At 54.6% G+C, this 26150-nt stretch overlaps 4 protein-coding genes across 24 annotated transcripts; 2 read left to right on the forward strand and 2 right to left on the reverse strand.

Moving 5' to 3' along the window:
- Positions 1 to 279: 279 nt before the first annotated feature.
- On the forward strand, positions 280 to 9783 carry AGPAT1 (1-acylglycerol-3-phosphate O-acyltransferase 1). Of its 4 annotated transcripts, none has more exons than XM_060163158.1 (7): positions 280 to 413; positions 6547 to 6743; positions 6992 to 7125; positions 7397 to 7572; positions 7728 to 7823; positions 7948 to 8020; positions 8538 to 9783. In XM_060163158.1, exons 2-7 carry the CDS (start codon positions 6556 to 6558, stop codon positions 8720 to 8722), a joined length of 852 nt encoding a protein of 283 aa, XP_060019141.1. In that variant the 5' UTR covers positions 280 to 413; positions 6547 to 6555; the 3' UTR covers positions 8723 to 9783. The 4 variants fall into 4 exon arrangements, with proteins under 4 accessions (XP_060019141.1, XP_060019144.1, XP_060019143.1 ...); XM_060163161.1 differs by lacking the exon at positions 280 to 413 and adding an exon at positions 582 to 873; XM_060163160.1 differs by lacking the exon at positions 280 to 413 and adding an exon at positions 1090 to 1224.
- EGFL8 (EGF like domain multiple 8) lies at positions 9707 to 13301 on the reverse strand. Of its 9 annotated transcripts, XM_060163146.1 has the most exons (9): positions 12458 to 13301; positions 11810 to 11938; positions 11474 to 11596; positions 11254 to 11366; positions 11058 to 11153; positions 10781 to 10951; positions 10611 to 10690; positions 10380 to 10533; positions 9707 to 10080 (listed from the first exon to the last, which is right to left on the reverse strand). In XM_060163146.1, the coding sequence occupies exons 2-9, from the start codon at positions 11908 to 11910 to the stop codon at positions 10031 to 10033; spliced, it is 888 nt and encodes a 295-aa protein (XP_060019129.1). In that variant the 5' UTR covers positions 11911 to 11938; positions 12458 to 13301; the 3' UTR covers positions 9707 to 10030. The 9 variants fall into 9 exon arrangements, with proteins under 9 accessions (XP_060019129.1, XP_060019123.1, XP_060019125.1 ...); XM_060163140.1 differs by having other exon boundaries at positions 9707 to 10533; positions 10781 to 10935; positions 11058 to 11366; XM_060163142.1 differs by having other exon boundaries at positions 9707 to 10533; positions 11474 to 11938.
- A 156-nt stretch (positions 13302 to 13457) lies between these two features.
- Positions 13458 to 21096, reverse strand: PPT2 (palmitoyl-protein thioesterase 2). Of its 10 annotated transcripts, none has more exons than XM_060163153.1 (9): positions 20876 to 21096; positions 19764 to 19954; positions 19365 to 19518; positions 18807 to 18902; positions 18607 to 18714; positions 17723 to 17806; positions 17519 to 17603; positions 14428 to 14482; positions 13458 to 14247 (listed from the first exon to the last, which is right to left on the reverse strand). In XM_060163153.1, the coding sequence occupies exons 1-9, from the start codon at positions 20883 to 20885 to the stop codon at positions 14104 to 14106; spliced, it is 927 nt and encodes a 308-aa protein (XP_060019136.1). In that variant the 5' UTR covers positions 20886 to 21096; the 3' UTR covers positions 13458 to 14103. The 10 variants fall into 10 exon arrangements, 8 of the variants coding, with proteins under 8 accessions (XP_060019136.1, XP_060019135.1, XP_060019131.1 ...); XM_060163152.1 differs by lacking the exon at positions 20876 to 21096 and adding an exon at positions 20462 to 20856; XM_060163148.1 differs by lacking the exon at positions 20876 to 21096 and adding an exon at positions 20462 to 20856 and having other exon boundaries at positions 19764 to 19976.
- A 1647-nt stretch (positions 21097 to 22743) lies between these two features.
- On the forward strand, positions 22744 to 26109 carry PRRT1 (proline rich transmembrane protein 1). The gene is made up of 4 exons (XM_060164231.1): positions 22744 to 22872; positions 23783 to 24318; positions 24673 to 24858; positions 25036 to 26109. Exons 1-4 carry the CDS (start codon positions 22854 to 22856, stop codon positions 25210 to 25212), a joined length of 918 nt encoding a protein of 305 aa, XP_060020214.1. The 5' UTR covers positions 22744 to 22853; the 3' UTR covers positions 25213 to 26109.
- The last annotated feature ends 41 nt before the right edge of the window (positions 26110 to 26150 follow it).

Below are 26150 nucleotides of genomic sequence, written 5' to 3' on the forward strand. Positions count from 1 at the left end.
TGGCAGGCTTCAAGGTTTTCTAATCACTATTGGTCTCAGTGCCTGCCAATCATACAGAATCGAAAGAAAGGACTGGTCCAAAGGGCGGGGGAGGAAAGAGGTTTACGCGGTCCCGCCCTTGCACGATGACTATTGGCTAAAACAGTCACGGTCAGTTTGCAATGCCATGGGATTGGTAAATATTCCATACGTCCTGTCGCCCCGGCCAGGGAGGGCTTTATTCGTCTGAGTAGTTGCCAGTCATAACCAAAGGCCAGAAGCAATTGGCTCAAGGCTACTTAGACCTCGCCCACTACAAGCCCCTGTCTTCCTTTTACTTCCTCTTTCAGAGAACGTCCGGATTCCTTTGGACTTTGGAGCGTATAGCTCCAAAGCAACTAATTGGCTAGAACTCGACGGAAAATGGAGGCCAGGTAAAGCGCGCGTGCGCAGTAGGAGGAGGGAAGGGGTGGGCCAATCCTATGAGAGTTGAGCTTTCTCTGGTCCCACCCCTTCACCGCTATATTGTCGCCATGGTGACTGCTCTACAATTGGCGGGATTTGGGGTTCAAAAGCCTTGTCTTGGCCTCATCCGGGTCCTCCGACTGCGGTCTCTCTCGACTGATTGGGCCGTTTTTTTCGCCCCTGATTGGCCGAGGTCGGAAAAGACGGCGAAGAGCTTGGAAAAGAGGACAAATGCTAGGGTCGCAGGGTTCAAAATGGCTCCGGCTTCCTTCGGTGACGTAAAGAGCAGAACTTGGGTCCGCCCCTCCCTCTTAGTGAAGAAGGGAGCAGAACTGGGATTAGCCCGACGTTTGGATGGTGCGAGCATCGATCTGCGGCGCTGGTGTTAACATCTCCCTCGGCTGGACGACTCAGCCCGCCCCTCTTTAGGTGATTTACAGAGCAGAAATGAAGTAAAGGCCCATCCCCTTTTTAATGTGACACAGAGTAGAACAGAGTTGCCCTAGACACCGTTTTAAACCTTAAGAGCCGAAAAGGTCTAGCTCCACCCCTTTGTGAGTGGGTGAAGAGGCAAGATCCACCCCCTTTTAGGCGACCCGCGGCGGAAAGGGGTTAGGCCCGCCCCTTCCTTCTTGTACTGTGCCCCGCAGAACTGGGGTCTTCCTCCTGGGCTGGACCCCTGGGACTTGGGCAAGCTGCTTCAGAGTTTGGGCCTTTCGTACGAGTTTGGGCCTTTTCTACAGTCACTGGCCCTCACTGTGGCTCAAGGAGCAGAACTAGGTAACAGTCCTCCCATTACCAGTGTTCTTTACATCTTGTTCCTCAGGGCGTGTAAACTCTTTCAGGGCAAAGGTATCTAGCGGGGGTGGAGGCCAGACACAAGCTGAGGGTTCTTCAACAACATCCTGATAAAAGGTCCCACGTGACTCAGTGAGGAACGGTGAGAAGTTAGGAGCTGCCTACGGCAGGGGAGGTTAGTGTTCGGGAAGCGTGTAGAGGTTTAGGGAAAAACCCTATTGAGAGGCAGAAGTGGAGACCAAGAAGGGAGGAGTGATGGAATGATCCTGATAAGGGGATGATGGGAGTATGGGGGAGAGGGCAGCAGGGGCTGGAGAGAGAGCTAGGCACATACTACAAAATTAAGGAGGCATGCTTATCCCAGAGGAATCAGCATTCTTCCTCACTTATTTTTTCAAGAAAGCAACCCTAATGCCCAGTTTCCACTGGAAGAAGAGTACATTTTTTCTACGTTGAGGAGAGGGGTAGTCTCAGCTTGGGTGAGTAAGGAGACTGATAAGAAGGAAGGAACTAGAAAAGAAAAGGTACTGAGGTTAAAGTACATCACAGAAGGAAACGGGCAGGGAGAGGGCCTGAGAGTGTCCCTTCTCTCCAAAGACCAGGAAGGGGTGGGGGGTGGGAGGTCAGTGGAGGAGGGAGCTGGACTGCTGGGAGATAGTGGCAGGGACAAAGGGCAGAAACCAGACAAGAGGGCTGGAGGGTGAGGTGGGGTGAGATGGAGTCCTGGAGAGAAAAAGAAGAGAGGTGAAGAACTCAGAGCTTGGCATATAGTAGGTGCTTGATAAATATTTGGACTTGAATGGGGGGACAGGAAGAGGGAGATGGAAAAGGGTTGGAGTTGGAGGGAATAAGCAGCAGATGTGGGAGTTAAGGAGAAAAAAAGAAACAAGTTGACAATAAGAAGAGAGCTGATGGAGAATGAGAAGGAACGGGCCAAGGAAGGAATACAGCACCAAGGGACACGCAAGCCATGTGTGCTGAAAGGAAGTTGGAGAAAAGAAGGTGCAGCTGGAGCCAGAAAAGGCCAGAGAGACCGAGACGGAGCCCAGCTGAGCTCTCGTAGGGTGGAGCTAGCAAGAGGAGACTGAAAGATGTGCGGAGGAGATGCCTGGGTCCCCGGGAGGCGATTGGCAAAACAGGGCGCCCATCACCGCCCCCTACTTCCTGGCCAGCCCCGGAAACTAGCGGGCGTGGGGAGGGGTGGTGGGGGATAGCGGCAGCAGCAGCCCCAGCCCTCAGAGAGACAGCAGGAAGGGAGGGAGGGAGGGAGCTGGGGGGACAACCCCCCACCATTCGTACCGCTATGGGCCCAGCCTCCCACTCTCACCTCCCCTCCATCGGCCGGGGCTAGGACACCCCCAAATCCTGTCGCCCCCTTGGCACCGACACCCCGACTGAGGCAGAGACACAGCCACCCGCCACCACCGCTGCCGCAGCCTGGCTGGGGAGGGGGCCAGCCCCCCAGGCCCCCCACCCCACTGAGGTGGGGGCAGGAAAGGGATGGGAGGAGGAGGGAGGAGGGAGCTAAAAGGGATGTGGAGGAGGGGATGGGGAAAGATTGGGTCTGGGAGGGTGGGCAGGGGAGAGGCTTGGTGGGAAAAGGATACGGGCCGACTTGGGAGAGGGTTGCTGGGGAAAGGAGAGGGGGCCTGAGAGGGAGGAAGGATGGAAGAGACACGAGGGAGGAGAGGTGGAGACCTTGTGAACTTGAGATGGGGGTGTGGACAGGGAATCTTGGAGAGGAAAGCCCCAACACCTTCCCCAGTTCCTTTTCTTGCCCTTTGGCCCCACGTGACCCTTGCGGGGTAGTGGCAGGCAGAAGGCAGTTTAGTGCCCTCCTTTCCCCAGCAGAATTTGCTTCCTAGGGATGCCCTGAGACACCTGTTTCTCTCAAGGCACGGGACCTCTTGTTTCTCAGTGGCCTCCATGCTGTGTTCGACCCTTACTGACATACAGATGCCTTGTGGGGGACCATGTTTTCTACATTGAGTGGGTGTGCCTTTGATGTGGTTTATGGCTTGTGTGTGGCTAGTTTGTTCTGTGCTCTCCATGGGTTGTGGAGAAATGATGTGTTATCTTCCATCAGAATTGCCTGTTCTCATATCTTATGTCCGTGTCTCATGTCCAGTCTTGACGTGTTCACATGTGTGTGTTTTCATCTGTTGCATCTGTTATGTGGTTTCATGTTTCTTGCACATCTTATGTTTACTTTAGCATGTAGAGATCATACCTTATTTTGTTTGGACTCACAGGTTATGTGCATAGTCCCACCATATGCAGTCGTCTTCGTGTGTGGGATCTCGTGGCTTAGCTACTAGCGCACACTCATGTTGTGATCGTATTGGCCTGTTTATTGCATGTGTTTTCCCAGTCCCAATTCACACCGCACACATGTGTGCCCCTTCGCATAATGTGCTGATGTGACACGTCTACAGCTTGTGTGCTTCTGGTTACATATACTATTTATTTCATAATTTTATTGCCAATATATTTTGTGAGCTGTATGCTCATTAACTCACTTGGCACTCCATCGTGCTTATAAATCCTCGGACATCCCTGCTCTGGAGAGAGTCACTTAATGTCACATATTAGAGGAAAAGGTAACTGGGCCTCCATGTCCCTAAAGAACCATCCCCATACGCCTTACCTTGCTGACCCCGCTGGCCTGTGTCTCTTCATACACGTTACATCCGGTGCCTGTGAACAGTCCGTGTCCATGGAGCTCAATGCATAGCACAGCGTCAGCTCTGCCATGTACATTATCTGTCCCCCGCTCTTTGCACTGTTGGCATGTATTTGATGACAGCGGCATCTTTCCCCTGTGGCATGTTAATCCCCTTTCTGTATGTTTCTCTTGTGTGCAAGATTGTATGTGCCATCTTGTCTAGATTGCTGTCACTCTGCCTTCACCGTGACCCTGTATTGTGTATTTTTATCCAGAGTAGGTTACTGTTAGCCTGGTGTGCTCATTGCTTTCTTGGTGGCTTTTCTTTTCATAGTTAATAGTCCTCAAGAGGGTAGCTATCTGATTGGTGTTCAGAACTGTTGTCTCAATAATTATGGCTATGTGGGTATGTACACAGCCTTATAATCTGTTCAGCAAATGTTTATTGAGCATCTTCCCTGCTTCCTTCTGTCCTGGGCATTGGGAATAAGAAAATCTCTGTCCTCAAGCTGCTTACACGTTAGGGAGGGAAACAAAGATAACCTCAAGTGGTTACACCCTGTCTAGTGTCAAGATGAGTGGTTCTCAAACTTATGTGCACATCAGACTCACCTGGATGGCTTGTTTAAAATAGTATACAGATGCATGGGCCCAACGGCCTAAATTTCTGATTGAGTAATCTGGGGTGAGGTCCAAGGATTTATTTTTCTGCACTTGGAGAATCAGTGATCAAGGTAAAAGTGTAATGAAAACACAGGCCTGGAGGGGTTCAGGAAGACCTCCAAAAAGTGACACTGAACTGTATAAGGCAAGTGAAGAGGCAGAAGAACATTCCAGCCAAAGGGAACAGCGTGTTCATGGCACAGAAGCGTGAAAGATAATGGTGTGTCTGAGGAACTGAAGTAAGTCAGTTTGACTAGAGCGAAAAGGCTCTTGTAGGGATGTGGCCAAAGGTGTAAGCAGAAGTCAACTTGTCAGGAAGGGCCTTTGGGCAAGAGAGATGCTCAAATTTGTGCCACAGAAACATCTGTGGTTGCCATGTGGAAGATGGATTGAAGGGGAAGAGTTAGGAGCCTGTTGCAAATAGTCCAGGGGAGAAGCGCTTGTTCCAACTTGCGGGGGCAGTAGGATGAAGCAACTCAGAAAGCCTATTGTCCTAGAGCTGGCAGAGTCCCATTTCCTCTATCACCTGTTACCTTCACCCTTGGCAATGGACTTACCTTGGAGCACAGCCCTTCTGTCATTGGAAGCGCGTGCCTTTGGCCTTGATACAAGTGACAGATATTTGCCTGAACACCATTTGTGTGAATTGTGACCCTGCCCCAAACCGTGGGGCAGAGTGGAGGAAGGAGGAAGAGCCTCTTCCTCCTGAACTCTTTCCTCTCCCAGGGCAGGTGGTGTAATGACCCTTTTACTCTCTGCCCTCCTTTTTTCGCTTGGTGAAGCCTTACACACTGCATGTCTGACCACATTGCCTGCAGTGTTGCTGGGAGGGAGGGAAGTGGGTGGTGGGATTTGTTTGCCTGTTTGTGGAAGCAGGATTAATAGATATAGGTATGTCCATGGGTTTATCTGGGAACAGGGAGCCTGCCTGGGTGGAGAGGGGTTTTAATGGGTATGAATTTACCATCCTTTATCGGTCATGGGTGTGATTGTAAGTTTGCGTATGTGTGTGAACAGGTCAGTCTTTGTATGGCTGTGTGTGTCTGAGTTTGCGTTAGTGACAAGAGCCTTTATTCTTGCCAGTCAGCCCCGGAGAATGTCTGTGTTTTGTCATTTCCACTGTATCTGCTGCGTGCTATGTGTGCATTTGTGTGTATATATACAGGCAGCAGCATAACCAAGTGGTTAGGAGCACAAGCTGCTTAGCTTTAAGCTAGGAAGTGCCTCTTAGGAGTCATATCACCTCAGGTAAGTTTTTTAACCTTTCTGGGTGTGTCTCCTTTAAAATGTAAATCGGGTGTTTCATATTTAAGGACTTAACATAGTATATAGACCAGCCCTGTCCAACAGAACTATAATGCAAGCCACATATGTAATTTTTAATTTTCTGGTAGCTACATAAAAAAGGTAAAAGTAGCAGGGTGAAATTAATTTTAGTGTATTGAACCCAGTATGTCCAAAAGGTTATAATTTCACAATGTAATCAATATAAAAGATTATTAATGGGATAGTTTACATTCTGTTTTTCCTTCAAAGTCTTTGAAATCTGATGTGTATTTTATATCTCTAAGTACCCCTCAATGCAGACTAGGCCACATTTCACGTGCTCAGTTGCCATATGTGGCTGGTGGCTACCATATTGGACAGCAGAGGGATAGACCATTATAAGATCCTTACCAGCTACAAGCGTTAGCTATTATTAATGTCCTGTTGTTGTCTTGTGTCTGTGAGTTGTGGATGTCCATATCTTGTGTCTCATGTCTGAATGTATCTGGATCCTTCAGGGAGAGGGGTGGGAGAGCAGTCCTGAGCTCCCATCCCCACCGCCCCCATCCCAGAGAGGCTTTCTGGACAGGTTTTAACGGGAGCCCTGGCCCCCAGAGCCCCCCCAGACCCTGCCTTCTGCACCTTGCCCGCCCTGTCCCCAATCCAGGAACCAGGCCCACTAGTTCTGTCCTTTGCCCCGTCCCCTGCAGGTGACCAGAATGGAGCTGTGGCCAGGGGTGTGGCCTCTACTGCTGCTGCTCTCCCTGCTGCTGCCCACTCTGTGGTTCTGCAGCCCCAGTGCCAAGTACTTCTTCAAGATGGCCTTCTACAATGGCTGGATCCTCTTCCTGGCTGTGCTCGCCATCCCTGTGTGTGCCGTGCGAGGACGCAACGTCGAGAACATGAAGTGAGGGGCAAGGGGTTTTGGGTGATGAGGGAACCTTAGGGTCAGAAGCAAGCAGGGGCTGGGGAGGGCACTGAGTGTGTAGGAGACACTGAGCGAGCCCAGGGACAAGGAAGCGGAGAAGACTGCAAAGATGCCCAGGAAGACGGGGGGGGGGGGGGGGGGGGGGGGGGCCGGGGAGGGGGGCTGGGGCCTGCAGGTGGACGGCAGCAGGTCCCGCGGGAACCCCTTGCCTTGTGGAACCTCCACAGGATCTTGCGTCTGATGCTGCTCCACATCAAATACCTGTACGGGATCCGAGTGGAGGTGCGAGGGGCTCACCACTTCCCTCCTTCACAGCCCTACGTTGTTGTCTCCAACCACCAGAGCTCCCTCGACCTGCTTGGTGAGCAGCCTCCCCTAGCCACGCCCATCCTCCTGCAGCCCTCCCTGGGATCCCCTCCCTCACCTGGGGCGTTGCCCCCTTGCTCCCCCTGCAGGCCTCTGCCTGGGGTAGAGCTGCCCTCATAAGCAAGATAATACACCTTTAGTCACCTTTTCTTACTTTCTGGGGCTTCCCCCACCCCTCACCCCCAGGTCTGCCTCTTCCTTTAGTTCTAGTCCCTGGGTGATGACCTGGGTGAGGTATCCTCACCCCACCCCCACCTCTGCCCTAGGGATGATGGAGGTACTGCCAGGCCGCTGTGTGCCCATTGCCAAGCGCGAGCTACTGTGGGCCGGCTCTGCCGGGCTGGCCTGCTGGCTGGCGGGAGTCATCTTCATTGACCGGAAGCGCACTGGGGATGCCATCAGTGTCATGTCTGAGGTCGCCCAGACCCTGCTCACACAGGATGTGAGTCACCCCGGGGGAATGGGGGTTATGGAGTAGAATAGTTGTAAATAAACTGATGTGCAGGGCCACCAGGCCTCACAAGTCCCATTACAGCATCACAGCCATTTTCTGATCCCTCCATATGTGTGTCTTCCTTGACTCTCTTTCTTTCCCAGGTACGGGTCTGGGTTTTTCCTGAGGGCACGAGAAACCACAATGGCTCCATGCTGCCCTTCAAACGTGGCGCCTTCCACCTCGCAGTGCAGGCCCAGGTGATTACTCCTTCCCGTCCACTACTGCCCCTCAAGCCCCCACCATCCCTTCCTCTCTCGGCAGAGGCTGGTCCTGGGCACCTCAGAAGGGAGCCGTGGGCTGATCGCTTTTCCTCTCCCTCAGGTTCCCATTGTTCCCATAGTCATGTCCTCCTATCAAGACTTCTACTGCAAGAAGGAGCGCCGCTTCACTTCAGGTGAGGGCTCTGTGCAGATCTGGGGTTCGGGGGTGGCCAGAAGGGCCATGGGAGAGGCTAGAGGGACATCCCCGTGGGGCAGGAGCTTCAGTCAGCGTCAGCACTGAGATGTCCACAGGATTATCTAAAGTGACCCCACATCAGCCAATACGTATTTATTAAGCACCCCTATACCCTGCTAGATGGGTAACACTTGGTCCCTCCAAGAGAGGCCATTACTGTCTAGCCGGAAAGATAAAGCCTGTGTGCGCAGTTACAGCATTCGGCGGTGAACACTAAACCCAGACAGTGGGGCCAGCAGGGTGCTGAGGTGCCTGGACTGGGGCTGGGGAAGGCTTTGCGAGGGAGGGCCTCAGAGAACAGGTGGCAGCTGGTAAGCTGAGGGGGAGTTGTCCACGGCAGAGAACTGAAAGGTTGAGCAGGGAACTAAGCATCAGGAGGAGAGCTCGGAAGCCAGGCGCCACCTGTGGGCAGAGTCCCGGTACACAGGCCATGATGGTGCTCACCCCCCTCCCAGGGCGATGTCAGGTACGGGTGCTGCCCCCAGTGCCCACAGAAGGGCTGACACCAGATGACGTCCCAGCTCTGGCCGACACAGTCCGACACTCCATGCTCACCGTTTTCCGGGAAATCTCCACTGATGGCAGGGGTGGTGGTGACTATCTGAAGAAGCCTGGAGGGGTGGGCGAGGCCCAGCTCTGAGCTCCCTTCCCATCTACCCCCACCCCCCACCGCTGTCTCCACACCTACCAGCCCAGTGGGCCCGAAGCTGCGCCAAGCCCTGTTCCTCATTTCCCCTCTCCCCACCTGTTCTCTTCTTTGGAATCTTCAACTTCTGAAGTGAATGTGGTTGCAGAACCGCTCCCTGCCCCCTTCCCAGCACCGCCCCCCAACAGACTCTTGCCTAGGTGCGGCCTCCACTCTGAACCCCACCTTACGTGCCATCCTGTCTGTGGGACAGTTGCCTCCCCCTCATCTTCAGTGGTTCAGCCTACACAAGGGTAGGAACACTCCATTCTGTCCCCAGTGGACCCTCTTCCTTTGTGGTCTTCTCTACCTCTCCACCCCACATTGGCCAGTGGATTCATCCATTTTGTGGAACAATTTCTCACTCCCATGTCCACGGATTCAGTGGACTCATCCATTTGTGAGGACGACTCCTCACGCTGTGGCTGGAAGCTGATGCCTGGAATACTTCTCCCAGGCTCATCCTGGAAACATTCCTCAGCACCTTCTCCCTCCTTCCCGTGGAGCCTCCTGTCAGTGGGGGCTGGACTCTGTCACTCAGAGGTCTCATCCCTGCCCTTGTCCAAGTGCCCAGGGTTGAGCACACTCTTGGATGCCACATTTCTGCTTCCCCTCATCCCCTGGGTATAGTTGTTCAGTGGTCCTGGCCCCACCAAGCCCCCTACAGCCCTGCTGTACCATTCTAACCAGACACAAGGGGAAGAGGCAGACATCAGGTGCTGCACTCACTTCACCTTGGGGAGTTGGGGAAAGGAACTGAACCCTGGCTGGAGGGGATGGGAGGGCTTTTAATTTATTTCTCTTTCTTTTGAGGCTTCCCCTCTCTGAGCCAGTTTCCATTTCCTCCCTGTGGCATTAGCCACTCCCTGCCTCCCACCCCAGACCTGTGCTCACAACCACGGAGGTGGGCTGGGAGCAAAAGGAGAGGGTGGGACCCAGTTTTGCGTGGTTGATTTTTATTACTTATCTGGATAACAGCAAGAAACCGAGAATAAAGATTGAGAGAGATCTGGGCACTTTCTGGCTGCGTTTGTTAAGGAGTTAAAAAAGCAGTTCTCCTCCAGGCCCCTGCCCCAGCCGGAAGACTCGGGCAGGCCAAGACAACCCGCCTTCCTCCTTTCTTCAGCTTTCCAAAGTTTCCATTGTTCATTGCTCCTTAGTGGCAGATAGCCTTATCTGCAGCTCCCCAGCCGGCCCATCCCAGAGGATTAGTGGGTCCAGTTTCTGTATAAATTAGTGGGGCAGGGGCTCTGCAGGGGCTCCTTAGCTCCGCCGATTGAGGCCTGGGCCCAGGCTGTTGTCCTCGCAGGAGCCTGGTTAATGACAAGGAGACAGGCAGACACATTGACTGTGGACTTCTTGGATGCCTGGAGTGGGCCCTGGACACTGAAAGATTGACAGTCTCGCTCACCAATAAGTGGAACCACCAAGTTGGAGACAGACCAGGAGAAGGGGTGGTAAAGTGCGGGAATCTGGGGAAGGTATGGGGTGAGTGAGTGGAGGAGAAGAGATTTTGGACAAGAGAAAACTGAGTTGGGAAAAGGTGTCTGGAAGAGCTGGGGGCAGCTGTTGGGAGATGGGGGTCCCCACAGAGAGGGGCATGGGGACTCACAGGCACCTAGCCTCTCCTCCAGCAGCAGAACCTGGTCACTGAGAGACTCAATCCTGTCGCCTCGGCCCCACAGCTCTGCCACCTGTTCGGGCTGCAGCTCTTCTGGGGGCATGGGCAGCACTGCTCGGACCCAGGCTCCAGCCTGACTGGCCCACTACAAAGGAAGAGACACCTCAGGGTGTTGGGGGTGGGGTCTGCCACCCAGACTTGGCCCCAGGCATCTCCACTCACCTGCTCCAGCCGCTCCAGGCGCCCTCGCAGCTCGCGAATCTCCCGCCTCAGGGCACGCTCATCGTGTCCAGCCTCCCGAACTGGGACAAAGGAGCGAGCCGAGAGTGACCACTGCCCCGGCCCCGCCTCTGGTCCGGCCCTCCGCGTGCCCCACGCACCCACCCACTCACCGGCCACGCTGAGGATGCTGGCACTGGTTGGGGGCTCTGGGGCCCCTTCTCCGCAAGTGCGCCCGTCCGGGCCCAGCACCAGGCCCTGGGGGCAGCCACAGGTGAAGCTGCCTGCTGTATTGAGGCATCCGTGCGAGCAGAGAGTGACGCCAGCCCTGCATTCATCCACGTCTAGTTACCGGAAAGAGGAGGGGGCTGAGGGGGGCGGGGCGGAGGTGGGCACCACAGCGGGTAGGGAAGTTCTGGCGTCACCCCGAGGGAGGGCGAGGCAACTCACCCACGTGACAGTGCTTCCCACCCCAGCCCGGGGCGCACTCGCACTGGTCCGGCCGGACGCAGACGCCTCCGTTCTGGCAGGGCTTGGCGCAGATGGCTGCGGGCGCAGGAAGCGGGGTTCAGAACCGAGCGGAAGGCCTGGCTCTCCAGCCCGGCCGGGCGCACCTCCCCCGAGGCCTGGGAAGACCCAGCCTCACCTTCGTCACAGGTGAGCGCCCCGGGATGCCGCTTTTTCCAGCCCTGGCAGCACACGGCGTGGGTCTGCTGCACCTCCCTCCTTACCTCCCGCCAAGCCACATGGTACGTGGTCCTGGAACACAGCGCCGGGCTCTGGACATTGGCATATGGGTCCTGGTCCCGGTTCTGGGGGTTCGTTCCTCTTGAGAGACCCCAGAGCCCAGGCTCCCCACCCCTCACCTGTAGGTGCTGCAGACACGCCTTCCAGAGCACAGAGTCAAGTAGGGCTTATATATGGGTTGGCTGTAGGACTCGTTGTAACGGAGTGGGACCACCAGCGTCTGCTTGGAGCAGACCCCCTGACTGCACCCATGCGGGGGAAAGTGAGAGGCATTGAGTGGGCCAGGCCCTGGGGAGCCAGGAGCCCCACTTCCCTTCAGGCTCCACTGAGGCCCCACCCTCCCTAAAAATGACAGCCTCCCCCCCATTCTGAACTTTGTTTTGCCACCTGTGAAACCCCAGCCCCAGCAGGTTTCATGAAGACCTCACCCCTGGCCCTGCCCCCTCTGTTATCACCTCTCTTTGAGGGATCCACCCTTGGCCCCCTCGCCTGTCATCAGTAGCAGGAGGAATGAGAGTCCGCCTAAGACAGTGCACAGCTCAGCCCTGGACCCCATGTTTCTCCTTGACTTCAGACTCTGCCAGCTGCAGGCAAGAAGAGGTTAATGGAGGTCCTTCCCCTCTCCTGTTAACTTCTCCAGTTCCAACCCTTCCAAGAGCAGTCTGCTGGTGCCCTTTAAGTGGGGCAGGACATTCATTTGCACGCTTGCACTAGCCACCAGGATTGTCTACACCCGCAGTTACATTTAACTAACACCCCCCTTCCTTTAGCACATCATGGTCCATGCAGCACCATACAAGCTCACAGCCCGACACACTCCCTCCACCTCCCCTCATGACCCTCCTGTCTCTGACGTGCCCTCTTCCATCCTAATCCTCCTACCTTCAAAATATCAGATATGCACCATTACACCCCTTTACACCTTGTACACACCCACACACCTGGAAACCCCACCTTAAACACATTCCTGCTACCCTCACGCACCCACACCACCACATACACCCTGGACCCACTCCCCTCACTCAGACAACACACCCAACTCACACTCAACTCTAAGACTCTGAGTGACCCCCAGTCTTTCCCCATTGACGTTCTCTCCCCACCTGTCTTTCCCCCTCTCCTGGAGACTTCAGGCCACCAGCCTCAGAAGCAGCAGCTCAGACTGGTGGGCGGGCTGCGCGGGCTGCAAAGGAGAGGAGGGGCGGGCCAGACAGAGCCCTCCCATTCCTGCCCCCTCCCACAAGCCTCCTCCACAGCTGGAGCTTGGTCAGTTCAGTGGGGTCCAGATCCCACTCCCTTCACCCCCCCCAGCCAAGCAAAGGGCCCCTCAGAAGTCTCTTCTCAACCCTATGAGGCCCCTTATTTTTGGAACTCCCCCAAATCAGCAGAGACTACTAGCTTTAAACACCAGCAGCACCCCTGGCCCTTGCCCTCCATCCTTCAACCCAACACAGACTAGGGAAGAACTGAGGGGCAGGAAAAGTCAGAGCTGGCAGAGAACAAAGTGGGGTCAAGTCATGGGAGAAAAGGCAAGAGCAGATGAGAAAAGAAAGAAGGGTGCGGTGGGGACTGCCCAGGGCGGTAAAGGGAAAATTGCCCCCATTTCTTGATGACATTTGTTAGGGCCTGGTGGGGGGTATGCAAAGTTGAGTCAGCCACTGCCCCCCATGCCAGAGCAGACAGGGCCTTATTGTCTCCACCAAGATTCCTTCTTTCAGGAAGAGGAGGCTCATTGTCCAGCCCCTCACCCAGCTCTGGCCTACAAAGGTCAAAAAGGGGCACAACAAATGCCTACCCTGACCCTTAGCCCCCTCGTCTAGCCTGGGGGCTGGCTGGCGCATTCTACCCATGAGGCTGGGGCCCAAACCACTAGAGCCCTGGGCTCAGCCCCCCAATCACAGGCTGGGACAGGAAGAGAATTGTCCTCAGCAGGAAAGAACCCGCAGAGAATCAGGAACCCACACAGAATGGGCATTGAGAGAGCGGAAACACCAAGGGGGTCCCACCCCAGACCAGGCATCCGGGCACCCGGGCCTCAGGCTCTCCATCCCCACCCTCCCTGGGGAGCCAGGTCTCCCTCACCTGGAAATGAGTCAAGCCAAACTGAGTAAATGGAACTTTATTTCCATAAATACAGGGGTAACACCCATTCAAGGGTAGCTAAAAGAGGGGCTGGAGCCTCAAAGAAACTGGGCTCCCCAAGGGCACCCCAATACTGAACATAGGGACTGGGGGATCCCCAAACCTGAGATGGGCCTCACGGGCCACAGATATTCCCCAACACTGACACTTCAAGAATGGAAATGTCCCCATAGGGGAGCCTCAGAACCCCACTCTCATGGGTGGTCCTTCCTGGGGGTTGGGAGGGCTCACAACAGGGGAGTTCAGACGAACAGGGAACATGGGGAAAACAGAAGCTAAAAATGTCCTGAGTGGCCTGGAAGGAGACCCCTGTGGTGGGCAGGAGCTGGATTCTGCGCCTCCGGCCAGAGTCAAGGAGCAGCCACGAGTAAACCTGGCTTCTCACTTCCCAAGCTTGGCCTTAAGAGGGTGGGGGAGCTTGCAGCGAGCCCCAAACGAGAGGACACGAGATGGCGGAAACCAGGATTTGCCTTTCACAGAAGAGCGGAGGAAGGGGCCCTGGGAGCCCTGGTTGGTGGGAGAGCGATGAGGTGGTCACGGGCACACCAAGGCCTGACATCCAAGGCTACCACTTGGTCTCTGGGCTGGGGAGTTCCTGAGGGATCCCTCAGGAGAGCCAAGGTTCAATGCAGGTCTCATAAAGGGTACGGTTGGAGTGCCAGGCCGTGTGGGAGATCCCAGCCATTGGACACCTCACTATGGCCCCCCGAGCCAGGAGAGTCTTCAACCCAAAAGAATCCCGCAGGTAAACCTTCAAGGTGGGCAAAGGGGCATGGAAGAAAGACATAGGGAGGACAAAGTAAGTTCCTGCTGGTGTCCCAGACCCCCTCCCCACAGGGTGAACCTTTCAACTCCCATGTCAGTGGCAGAGAGAGCCACAGACAGCTGGGACAGTGCGTGCAGAAAGGGAAGGTAATTCCAACGAACTCACCAGTTGCTCCTCCATCTCCAAGACCGTCTCATTTGCATCATAGAAACCAAAGAAGCTACAAAAAGATTGGGGGGTAAGGGGGAGGTTATCAGGAGAGCTGGAGAAAATCAAGGTGGGCTAGGGTCCTTCAGGAACTCATGGCCTGTTGAGGACACAAGCAGCAAGGAGGACACTCAAAATACCAATATTTAACTGGGTATCATGTACCTCATGAGGTGATGCACTGAGGGTACAGCATCACTTCTGCAGAATTCCCATAAAAAATGCACAATCTGAATCTAATCATGAGGAAATAGCCAACAAATCCAAACTGAGGGACATTCTATAAAACAGCTGGCTCATACGCTTCAAAAATATCAACGTCGTGTACAAAGACCAAGAAAGTATTCCAGATTAAAAGGGACTAAAGAGACATGACAACTAAATGCAACACAGGATCCTGGGTTGGATCTTGCACTGGATTTTTTTCTATAAGGACAATTGGGAAAATTTGAATAAGGTCTACAGAGTACTGTATCAATGTTAATTTCCTGATTTTGATCATTATTGTGGATATGTAAAAGAATGTCCTGTACATAGAAAATAGACACTGACATACTGAAGTTTTCAAGGGTGAAGAGATATCATGCAACCTGCTCTCAAATGGTTCACACACATACTCCGTACATATATATATATATATGTGTATATATATATATGGAGAGAGAGAGAGAGAGGGAGGGAGAGAGAGAGGATGCTAAGGTAAACTCGGTAAGATGTTAACATTTGGGAAACCTAGGTGAAGAGTATACAAGATTGCTTTGTACTACTTTGGTAATTTCTTGAGTATGAAATTATTTCAAAATAAAAAGTTCTTAAATTTTTTTTAGTTAAGAATATTTAACTGGCATGGGCACTGAGTGGACACAGGCCATAAATAACTGAACAAATGCCAGCATGGGCTATGGGAGCAAAGAGGAGAGGCTACTACCCTAGTTTTAGAGCATCAACAAAGGCTTCCCAGCGATTACCCTGGACTAAGGAAGGCTGTCCCAGGCAAATGCAACAGCAAGAGCAGCACAGAGGTAAGGCACAGCTGGGTGCGGGGGGTGCTGGGTTGGAGGCCTGGAGGCCTTGTTGAAGGGCTGGAAAGCAGTAGGGGCACAAAGACCTGGATTTTAAACTCCAGCTCTGCCACACACTCCCCACTGTGTGTGGTTGATCATGTTGCTTATCTTCTTGGCCCTGTATAAGAATACCTCCTTTGTAGAGAGGAAGCAAAACATTGTGGTTGGGCTTCCCTGGTGGCGCAGTGGTTGGGAGTCCGCCTGCCGATGCAGGGGACACGAGTTCGTGCCCCGGTCCGGGAAGATCCCACATGCCGCGGAGCGGCTGGGCCCGTGAGCCATGGCCGCTGAGCCTGCACGTCCGGAGCCTGTGCTCCGCAATGGGATAGGCCACAGCAGTGAGAGGCCCGCATACCAGAAAAAAAAGAAAAAAGAAAGAAGAAAACATTGTCCTTAAGTCAGACAGCCTGACTTCACCACTTAACTAACTCTATGAATGTAGGCAGGTTATTTAATCTCTTTGTACTTAAGTTTCCTTATATGTCAAAAGAGGATAGTAGTAATTACCCTATAGGGTTGTTGTGAGAATTAAATGAGCTTTATTTGAAAAGTACTTGGAATAATGCTTTGGGACATAAAAGGTGCTATATAACCTTGAGCCATTCTTACCTTCACAGGATTGTTTGAAATGAGATAAAAAATAAATCCCACCTCTAACTATTATAAGGCATGTCACTCATTCACTTAAAACCTTCCAACGTGTTCCTCTCACTCAGAATTTTCAAAAAGCAAGGGCCATGGTTGCCAGGGGCCAGGGAGGGGCAGGGATGAGGGAGTTGCCGTTCTTTAAAGGGTATGGGGTTGCAATTTGGGAAGGAAAAAAAGGTTCTGGAGATAAATAGTGGTGATGCTTACACAAGAATGTGAATGGACTTGACGCCACCGAACTATACACTTAAAAATGGTAACATTTTATGTTGTGTATATTTCAGGAAAAAAGGGGGGGTGCTTACTGTGCCCCACAAAGGCTCTCTGTAACTGGCTCCCTGCTACCTCTTTCACCTCCTCTCCCACCCTCTCCATAGCTCCCTGCACTCTAGCCACATGGACCTCCTTATTCCTCAGACCTGCCCCAGGGCCTTTGCAGGTGCTACTCCTGTCCCCTGGGTTGTTCTTCCCCCAGTTTGATGCACAACTCTTTCCCTCACTTCCTTCAGTCTCTGCTCAAATGGCAACTCTTCCAGAAGGACTTCTCTGGCCATCAGCTAATATAGGCCGTGGCCATCCTCTAATCCCTTCCCCTGCCTTATTTTATCACCACTTGGCATATAGATTTACATTTATTATCTGTCTCCCCCACAAGAATGTAAGCTACATAACACCATGGACTTCTCTTTCATTTACTACTGCATCCCCAGGACCCAGAACAGTGCCTAGGCACACAGAGTATTTGTTGAGTGACTAAAGTAGATCAGGTGACATTTCAGATCACTCATGATGATCAAAGGCAGGCACAGAGTGCCATGAAGCCATGGATTTTCCTGAGGAATAGGATAGAGGGGATGAGCTGGAGGCTATTACAGTAGTCCAGGTAAGTAAAAGAGGTGGTAGGAAATGTGATTACATGGCATGTGGAGCTATACACACGTACCAATGTCATATTCCTGGTTGTGATACTGTGCTGTAGTTACATAGGATGCAACCATTGAGGGGAACTTGGTGATGGTTACACAGGACCTCTCTAAACTATCTTTGCAGCTTCCTACGAATCTGTAAATATTTCAAAGTTAAAAGTTTTTACAAAGGGGGGTTGGTAGGGATGGAGAACAAGCAGACTCTACCTAGTAGAGTCAGCGGGGCTTAGTGACTGGCTACATATAAGAGGCTAGGAGATGACTCCCAGGTTTTGGTCTTGGGTGACAAGATGAGTGGAGGGTAGGGGTATTACCCAGTGGAAGCAGCAGGCCAGTTTTAGAAATGAGATAAAGATTGGTGGGGGCTGGAGTGTCCTTAGCCAATCTTCAGGCCACACAGTCCCTTATTACCTGGACTGCCAGGGGGTAATGACACCATCATCAGGGCCCCCAATCAGCACCAGGCGGCCCACACGAAGAAAGTTCTTCCGCCAAGCTGCAGAGTGGGAAGAAGAGAGCCTGAGTCAGTCACAGGGGTCAGGCCAGGTTGGAGAGGGGAACACGGGGGGTCAGAGAAGCAGAAAATGGGACCAGGGTAGGAGCCTGGGGTCTTACCAGTGGCATTGGGATGGTCTCTTTCCCCATTGATCAGGGCCAGGAAGCTGCTGGCATTGAGGTACAAGTCATCATGGTGGGGGTCTGGGTACAAACAGCAGTTAGAAAGGTTGTCAGAGAAGCAGGGAGAAGAGGCAAGACCAGAGGCTGGAAGACCAATCTGGAGGCTAAAGTAATAGACAAGGTGAATAGTAATATAATAGTAGCCACGATAATTGTAAACATAATAGCAAACACCTTTTTCTAACACCTGCTATGAGCCAGATACTGTTCAAAGTACATTACATTCATTAATTTATTTAATCCTCATAACCACCCTATAAGGTATGTACTATATCATTATACAGATGAGGAAAATTGAGTCACAGGAAGGTTGAGTAACTTGCCCAAAGTCATGCCGCAGGGCCAGGCTTCAAACCCAAGCAGTCTGGACCCAGCAGCATCCATGGTCTTAAAAACTACACCAGGCGTTTGCAAACTATGACTCATTAGCCAAATCCAGTTCACTGCTTGTTTCTGTAAATAAATTTTATTGCCAACACAGACACACTCATTCATTTACATAAGATATATGGCTGCTTTCACATGACTGTGGCAGAACTGAGTGGTTGTGACAGAGACTACGGCCTGCAAAGCTCAAAATATTTACTATCTTGCCCTTTAAGGATACAGTCGGCCGACCCCTGCAGCAGGCTATGCTCTCTAAGGCAAATAAGGTGATACACATAAAGCATTTTGAACAGTGCCTGTTCACATAGTAAGTGCTCAATAATTGTTAAGTTATCGTTATCATTGCTGTTGGTTATGGTAGAGGTGGGAGCAGCAGGCCCTATCCTCCAGGATGCCCTTTCCATGGAGGCCCCAGTTTGGCATGTCCTACTCACCATGCCAGTAGTTACAGATGGAGAATTCCTGGCCCCAGGGGCTATAGCAGATGCGGTAGAGGTTGGACCTCATGGAGGTGGGGAACAGCCACTTCAAATAGTCCGTGTCTGGCAAGAGAACAGCAGTGCCAGGTGGTTCCAAACTTGTGTCCTCAAGACTCAGGGTCCCCCCCCCCATGGAGCCCACAGTGCCCACTCACCTCCATACTGTCCCATCTGTGGAGAGGAGAGAGAGATGAAAGAATCCACATTGTGGTCATCCATCACAGACAGCAGTGCCCGGCATACCAGGCCCCCTGCAGGCAGAACACCACATTGGGCAGGGACTTAGGGACAGCCGGGCCAACGCTGCCCCCCGTCCGCACCCCACACACACAGTGTACCTAAAGGAAACTGAAGCCCAGAGAAGGCACACACCGTGTCAAAACATCCACGTCATGTAAGTGACAGAGCCAGAATTCGACACTGGGCGTCCCGACTAACTGTAGGGTGCTTTTTACTGTCCCACTACCTTTTATGTCCAAGAACCATGGGTAATGGGCAAAGAAAGGGGCAGCAGTGCAGGGAGCCTCCCTCCCACTCAGGACACACACAGAGATAAGACCCAGGTACTGAGGGAAGTCAGAAAAGGAGGGCTCAAGTATCAGGGCTCTGGCTGAAGCAATGTGGCTCAAAAAAGGGAACACTAGGCAGTGTCCCTCAGATAAGGATCAAGCCTCAGATAGGGCTTAGGAGCTGGGGTGGGAGACGGTGCCTACCCTGCGAGTAGCAGATGAGATGCACCCCTTGAGGGGCCTTTGCCATGATGGGGGCCACAGCCTCTCGGAACCCTTGCACCTGTTCCCACAGGGGCCGCAAACTCTCTCTCCCATCGAAGAGATCGAGCACTGTCACCACAGTCCCAGGGTGTGTCTGTGGGAAGGGGGCAATGCCCCAACCGGGGATGGACGATGAAGCCCCTCCACACCGACCCCTGGCCAGCGCCCACATGCCTATTGTGCCCTGCTAGAACCAAGGATCTCTCGTCCCCAGACTTTCCCCACGCCAGCACCAGCTCCCCGAGGAAGTTGGCAGGCCCAGCATTCAATTCCCCATTCTCCTTCCCCAGCCTCTGTAGACGCCACCAACGCCCCACAACCGGAGGTCCCCTGCCAGACCTCGTTGATGTATTCCAGCAGGTGGCGGAAGCTGTACGAGCTGTCAAAGAGCCCATGCACCACGATGACCGGCTTGTAGGAAGCCCGATGGGGCGCGGGGGTTGCGGGCAGCAGCAGCAGCAGGAACGGCAACAGGAGCAGGAACCCCGCCGGGGGGAGCCGCAGCCCCGGGAGCCCCAGCATGCTCCCGCCTGAGAAGGGGGCGATGAGGGCCTGTGAGAGAGATGACAACACCCCCTGCCTTCCGAACAGACGCCGGCAATCAAGCCTCCCCTGCCCGTTCCCACACCAGGTCCTTGTCACAAAATATCCTACTTTTACTCTAGTCCTCTCCCCACGAACACCGCCCCCAACCACATTGTAAACGCACTGACGCTCACCCAAGCCCCGCCCCTAACTCAGCGGGGACTCTGTCCCCAGGCCAGCATCTTCCTAATGCATCATCTCAGCCAGGCAAGACGGGGGTTTTGCAAGAAAGACCCCTGAGCAGCAGCGCAGGACCCCTGGAGAGTGCAAAGGCCCACCTGGCCTGGGTCCGTGAGCCTCGCTCTGCCCGCTGTTTACTTCCCTGCAGCTTGGAACCCACGTGGGGGAGGGGAAGGGTGTAAGGAGAACGCGCGCAGGGGAATGACGGATGGGAGAGGGGAGGCTGCTCAGGGTCGCACTCAGCCGTCACGTCCGGGGCTTTCCCTACCAACCGTGCCAGTGTCCCCCGCAACGCAGGCCCGAGACTGGAGGGGCAATGGAACAATCCATTGCGCCGAAAGAGCGGGGGAGGAAATAGGTGGAGCGATCCACTTAGACCGGCGGGGAGAGGCAGAAGCAGCAAACATGTCCTGGGAATTGAGAGACTGCCTCTTCAGTCCCTGCGGCAGCAGCGACCCAAGGGTCCCATTTCCCGGCCTTGATTCGCCCTACTTCCCAATTCAGGCGTCCGGCTCCGCAAAGGAACACGGAGTTTAGTTCTCTTTCCCCAGGGAGGCGCTGGGAGAACAGACTGGGGAAAGGTAGTCCTTCGCAGTTCGCCGTCCGTCTGATGAGGGCTGAAGGTAGCCCAGGCGGACCCTACTCCTAACCCCTTCCCTCCCGCCCGCGCCGGATCTGCGTCTTACAACTCTTCATCCTGAAGTGCTTGTAGTGCCCTTGTTTCCAGAGACACGGAGAGCCCTCGAGGCCCCTCGAGGTAAAAGTGCAGCTTGGCCCAGTTTCTTCTGCCCTACTCTACTCCGGGGCCCATCTGTGACACCACCCCCGCCCCCCAGGGGCGGAGGGACCCTAGGGCAGCGCTGACTCAGGCTCGTTTGCTTTCGGATGAGTCTTTCCACCAGAGCGACTCCACAGCCCCGCCCTGAACTTGGAGCTCCTTGTGGGCGGCTCCTTACTCAGACCTTCCCACTCGGTCTGGACTTCTGAACTCCAGGCGTCCCGCACCTCTCCACCTGTGACCCCTACCGATACCCAGGTGCCCGGGTTAGGGCTTTTACTTAGCATTTAAAGACGTTTCCCTTGATTTTTTTTAAAAAAAATCGAAACTTCTCTGAATTCCTCTCTCTATTCACAAGGTCTTTGCCAGTCTAAGTCTCTCCCAATAAAACAAACTTGCGCCCCGAGCTGTGTAGAGGATGGGGTGGCGGTAGAGGGTTCGGGGCTCACGCGAACGCGAACGCCTTAGAAGCCAAGTGAGCGGTATGGGGCTGTGATCTAAATCTCTGGGGCCTGGGAATCGCCCTGGCAAGCGCCTCTCTTACAACTCTGTAGTTTCTGCCTGGAGTCAGAGGGGAAGGACAGAGCTCCGGAGAGCGACTGCCTCAGACGGGGGCCGGGAAGTACTAGTCTAAAGGGGGAGGGTGGGATGGGTAATAATGACTCCCAGTTACGTTTTTGCAAAAAGCCCAACTCTGGTCAATCTTGGCTGACTGCTGATCTTCACCCCCTATCCCCACGTACAAGCTCCCAAGATACAATAAGCAAAATAAAAAGACTGCAGTTACCGCTGTGCCCCCAGGTCGACTCAGGCAATGGCGCTGCGTCTTGGCGGGGGTGGTGGGTGGGTGGGATTTCAGGAATGGATCTGAACACTGAGGGCCCTGGAAGCTCTAAGAAGCCCAATAAGTAAAAGGGGGAAGGGGGACCAAGCACGTATTCCCAAACCGAGCTGCCAGCAATAAGCAGTTGATCCGTCCCCTCCTCCCAGCGGGCTTCAGCTCCTTCATCCTGGAGAGGAAAGGTATCTATATATCCCCCAAGCTTCCTCTTCGCCCTACACTGCAACCCCCAGCCCCCAACACACCATAGGCCTCCTACCTCTGAACTGCTATAGACCAGAGCCTCTCACTTTACCTCCCGATTCATCCCAGGCCAGGGTGGCAGGTCAAGGTCATAACCCTCGGAACTTTTCAGGTCATGGCCGGCCTCAACTCTGCACACGGCTTTTTCTCTCTCTCTATTTTGTTTTGTTTTGTTGTTTGTTTGTTTTTGGTTTTGTTTTTACAGTTCTCTCTCATACAGTCATCTCTCCTACAGAGGGGAAAACTAAGAGCCAAGGATTTGGGAGAAAATCCTGAGATCTTACAGGGACTCTGAGGGAAGCTGAGGAGGGGGAGGCCTGACTGGGTTGAACAAGATCCAGAGGGAACTGGGGTATTGAATCCACTGAGCGCCTGTTCGCTGCCTCCACAATATAATCACTACGGCCAGTCTTGGAGGGGAAGACTCTAGAGAGTTCTTTCTCCCTCCTTCCTTCCCTTAGTACCACCCGCCTTGCTTGGTCTCGCTTGCCTCCCAGTTTCCATGACAACTCCAAAGGAGCCCAAACTGGGGGCTTGAATGCCGGGGTGAGAGGAGGCGAGACGTAGTCCAAAAGCGGAGACCGAGTGGGGATGCGTCTGGAGGATTCCCCCTCCCTCGCCTCGGTCCCTTTAAGCTCCCCCCCTCCCTGCTTTCCCTCCGCCCCCCGCCGCCACAGTCTTCATCTCTCCATCTCTGCGCTGCTGCCGGCTGCGCAATCTGCGCACCCAGACTCCGGTGCGAGCCAGGGATCCTGACTCCAGACTCCGGTTGCACGGATCCTGTCCCAGCGAGACAGCAGGCATGTCATCCGAAAAGTCAGGTAGAAAACAACAACAAAACCTCCAGCCCTCTCCAGTGTCTCCTGACTCTTCCTCCCCCACCCCCTCCCTTACCCCTCCCTAGCGGTTGGTTCTGTTTCATTCCCCTTGTATCCAGCTCTCCACACCCCGACCCCCAACCCCCCTCCTCTTTTTATATCCCTCCCTTCTCTTCCTTTCCTCCTGCCAGTCTCAGCCTCAGTCCTTTGCCAACAACATGGGTTAGGGGGGCAGGTTGAGAGGGCGAGGGAAGTACAAGAGTGACTTAGCATCAGCAAGGTACTGCATGGATAGCATCATTGCAAGTGACAGATGGACAGATGACACTGGCTCGCGTGGAGACATCCAACGGGGAAATATGGAGAGATGATCAGATGGGGGTTGCCAGGGGAGTAAAATCTAGAGGACCCTTCTTTAATCTGTCCTAAAAGTGGTACTGAGACTCCCTAAGAGACTAGGGCACCCTCTCCCCACTGAAGGAATGGCAGAGAGGAACATGTTATCCTACCTGTGTTTATACAACTGTTGAACTGAGCACATGTTAACAGTGTTGCATGTCTACACACGTGCACACACAGGACCAGCTCGCATAGGCTAGCCCAAAGGCTGCCATAAGCCAAGGAGCATATGAATTTGGGTCTGCAGGTTAAAGCTGTGTGCCCATTGCTGAGGAAGGGAGAGGATCAGAAGAGAGTTATGACCTCAAAACTAGATTGAAAAGCGGGGGCGGGGGGGGGAGCTGATGGCCTAGATACAACCTCTCTGCTGCCCCAAGAATGAGAGATGGCTTCTCACTCATCTCCTCTCTGTCTCTCCCATTATCTTCCTCCATCCCTGACCCTCTGTGTCTCCCCCGCCCCTCCTTATCTCATCTGTCTTATCTCTCCCCACACCTCTGCTCACCGCCCCCAGGCCTCCCCGACTCAGTCCCTCACACCTCTCCACCACCCTACAATGCCCCCCAGCCCCCGGCCGAACCTCCCGCCCCGCCCCCACAGACAGCCCCTTCCTCGCACCATCACCACCACCACCACTACCACCAGTCTGGCACTGCCACCCTCCCGCGCTTAGGGGCTGGGGGCCTGGCTTCCGGGGCCGCCGCTCTGCGCGGTCCCTCGTCCTCCGCCACCTTGCCGAGGCCTCCGCATCACGTCCCGCCCGGCCCGGCCGCTGGGGTACCCCCACCCGGCTGCGCTACCTTGCCCCGCATGCCACCCGACCCTTACCTGCAGGAGACTCGCTTCGAGGGCCCACTACCCCCGCCGCCGCCCGCCGCCGCCGCCCCGCCCCCGCCGGCGCCCGCTCACACTGCCCAGGCCCCGGGCTTCGTGGTGCCCACGCACACTGGAGCGGTAGGCACGCTGTCACTGGGGGGCTACGTAGCCCCTGGTTACCCCTTACAGCTGCAGCCTTGCACTGCCTACGTGCCAGTCTACCCGGTGGGCGCGGTGAGTACGGGGCGGACAGGGGCCTGGGGGAAGGGGGGGATGGAACAGGACCTGGAATTGGGGACACACTGAGGGGCTGGTGGGATAGAGAAACAGGGCCAGGGGACCAAGCGGCGTTCTGGGGCCAAGGGAGAGGAGAGACTAAGGAAAAGCCTGGGAATGGGGCGAGGCGGGGAGGGAGTGGTCTGGTGGTCAGCTGGAGTCAAAGATCAAGGCCTGGCAGGGGAAACAGCCTAAAAGTCCAGAGGAGGTTTGAAAGAAGGAAACAACCCTCTTTCTCTGCCAGACGTGGAAAGTTGGTGGGCTCAAGGAGGGTAAGAGTGACGTCTTCTCCCCACAACCTTCCTTCCACAGCCCTATGCCGGCGGGACCCCGGGGGGAACGGGAGTAACCTCCACGCTTCCCCCGCCGCCCCAAGGCCCAGGGCTGGCCCTGCTGGAGCCGAGGCGCCCGCCCCATGACTATATGCCCATCGCGGTGCTGACCACCATCTGCTGCTTCTGGCCTACGGGCATCATTGCCATCTTCAAGGCAGTGCAGGTGCGTGGGGGGGTGGGAGGGGGAGGGAATGGAGGCGGAGTATGGAGAGGAGGGCTCACTAGGTCTTCCTTAATCCCATGGAGTGCTGGACGTTTTGGGGAGCACATTAGAGGGAGACTGAGGCGTGCGGCCGAGGTAGCAGCTCTCTGATCTGCTCTCCCCCACCCTCCCCCGCAGGTGCGCACGGCCTTGGCCCGCGGAGACATGGTGTCAGCCGAGATCGCTTCACGAGAGGCCCGGAACTTCTCCTTCATCTCCCTGGCCGTGGGCATAGCAGCCATGGTGCTCTGTACCATCCTCACCGTAGTCATCATCATTGCTGCACAGCACCACGAGAACTATTGGGATCCGTAAGGACGCCTACGGCCCGGCCCCACTCTGCGCCCCTCGACCTCCCAAGCGCGTTTTGCCGTCAAGCCGCGGATCCAGCGGGCGCCCTGCACACCCGCTTCTGGGGCCACCGGACTTGGTTACATCCTAAACTAGGCCTCTACAGAAACTCTCGCCTTGCGGGCACGCTCCGAATCCAGTTCCTCAGGAACCCCGCCAAAACCCACACTAACAGGGACGCCGCTTCCTGGGATTCCGGCCAAATGCCGGGCCCCTCAGTCGCTCCAGGCCCCCAACCCCTCTAAATACAGCGCCCCCGGCCGAACTCCCTCGGTCACTGCTCCCCAGCCTGGAAACTTGTCCCTAAAGCCCCGCCTCCTGTATAGGCTCCGCCCCGGCTCTGATAAAGCCCCGCCTCCAGGTCGGCAGGCTCCGCCTTCTTTTCTTCCCTGCGGGGTGATTCAGTCCGGTGATTGGGTTTGTGGCGCCAGGCCTCGCCCCCTTACTGACAGACTCCTCCCCTTTGCCCGGCGCGAGAGCCGAGCCCCAGGGTAGCCACGCCCCCACGCTCACTCCCATTTTTGCGAGTACAGTTCCGTTTCTCCTCCACCTCATCCCCGCCTCTTTTCTTGCTAATCCCGGAACCTCTGTCTACTTTTGATTTTTTTGGAATGAGATTTGGGAGGTTACCGGTTTCAGAACCTTCACCCTGGGATGAAGATTACGTCCCCGTTCTCTGTAAATACTCCCTTCCTCCTATCCCAACTCCTGGGCGGTCGGGCAGAAGGGAACCTAGGGTACAAACCTTCCAGTGTCCGGAGGGAGCCGGTCCCTCCCCGTCCCCTCGGTAGTCCTCACCTTGTTCTGATCTGTGTGTGAGTGTGTGTGTGAATTTCTGAAAGACAATATTAAATAGATTAAGTGGATTTATCACATGCAACTCCGAAGACTGCAGCCTTGCG

Source organism: Lagenorhynchus albirostris, chromosome 10, assembly GCF_949774975.1.
Source record: "Lagenorhynchus albirostris chromosome 10, mLagAlb1.1, whole genome shotgun sequence".
Classification (NCBI taxonomy): Eukaryota; Metazoa; Chordata; class Mammalia; order Artiodactyla; family Delphinidae; genus Lagenorhynchus; species Lagenorhynchus albirostris.

Coding starts and splice junctions, on each gene's coding strand:
- PPT2 (XM_060163148.1), bottom strand. CDS start 20,596: ATGTTTGCTGCTTCTGCCTCTCCCCGCCGGTCTAAGTGGATCGCTCCA. Junction 17,807..18,606: donor CATCTGTAACTACTGGCATG/GTGAGTAGGACA, acceptor GTTTGTACCCAG/ACCCCCACCATGATGACTTG. Junction 17,604..17,722: donor AGACCATCCCAATGCCACTG/GTAAGACCCCAG, acceptor CCCACTCTGCAG/CTTGGCGGAAGAACTTTCTT.
- AGPAT1 (XM_060163158.1), top strand. CDS start 6,556: ATGGAGCTGTGGCCAGGGGTGTGGCCTCTACTGCTGCTGCTCTCCCTG. Junction 7,126..7,396: donor GAGCTCCCTCGACCTGCTTG/GTGAGCAGCCTC, acceptor CCTCTGCCCTAG/GGATGATGGAGGTACTGCCA. Junction 7,824..7,947: donor ACCTCGCAGTGCAGGCCCAG/GTGATTACTCCT, acceptor CCTCTCCCTCAG/GTTCCCATTGTTCCCATAGT.
- PRRT1 (XM_060164231.1), top strand. Junction 24,319..24,672: donor CAGTCTACCCGGTGGGCGCG/GTGAGTACGGGG, acceptor TTCCTTCCACAG/CCCTATGCCGGCGGGACCCC. Junction 24,859..25,035: donor CCATCTTCAAGGCAGTGCAG/GTGCGTGGGGGG, acceptor CCTCCCCCGCAG/GTGCGCACGGCCTTGGCCCG.
- EGFL8 (XM_060163137.1), bottom strand. CDS start 11,721: ATGGGGGGGAGGCTGTCATTTTTAGGGAGGGTGGGGCCTCAGTGGAGC. Junction 11,367..11,473: donor CGTGTCTGCAGCACCTACAG/GTGAGGGGTGGG, acceptor GCTGTGTTCCAG/GACCACGTACCATGTGGCTT. Junction 10,936..11,057: donor TGGGAAGCACTGTCACGTGG/GTGAGTTGCCTC, acceptor GGATGAATGCAG/GGCTGGCGTCACTCTCTGCT.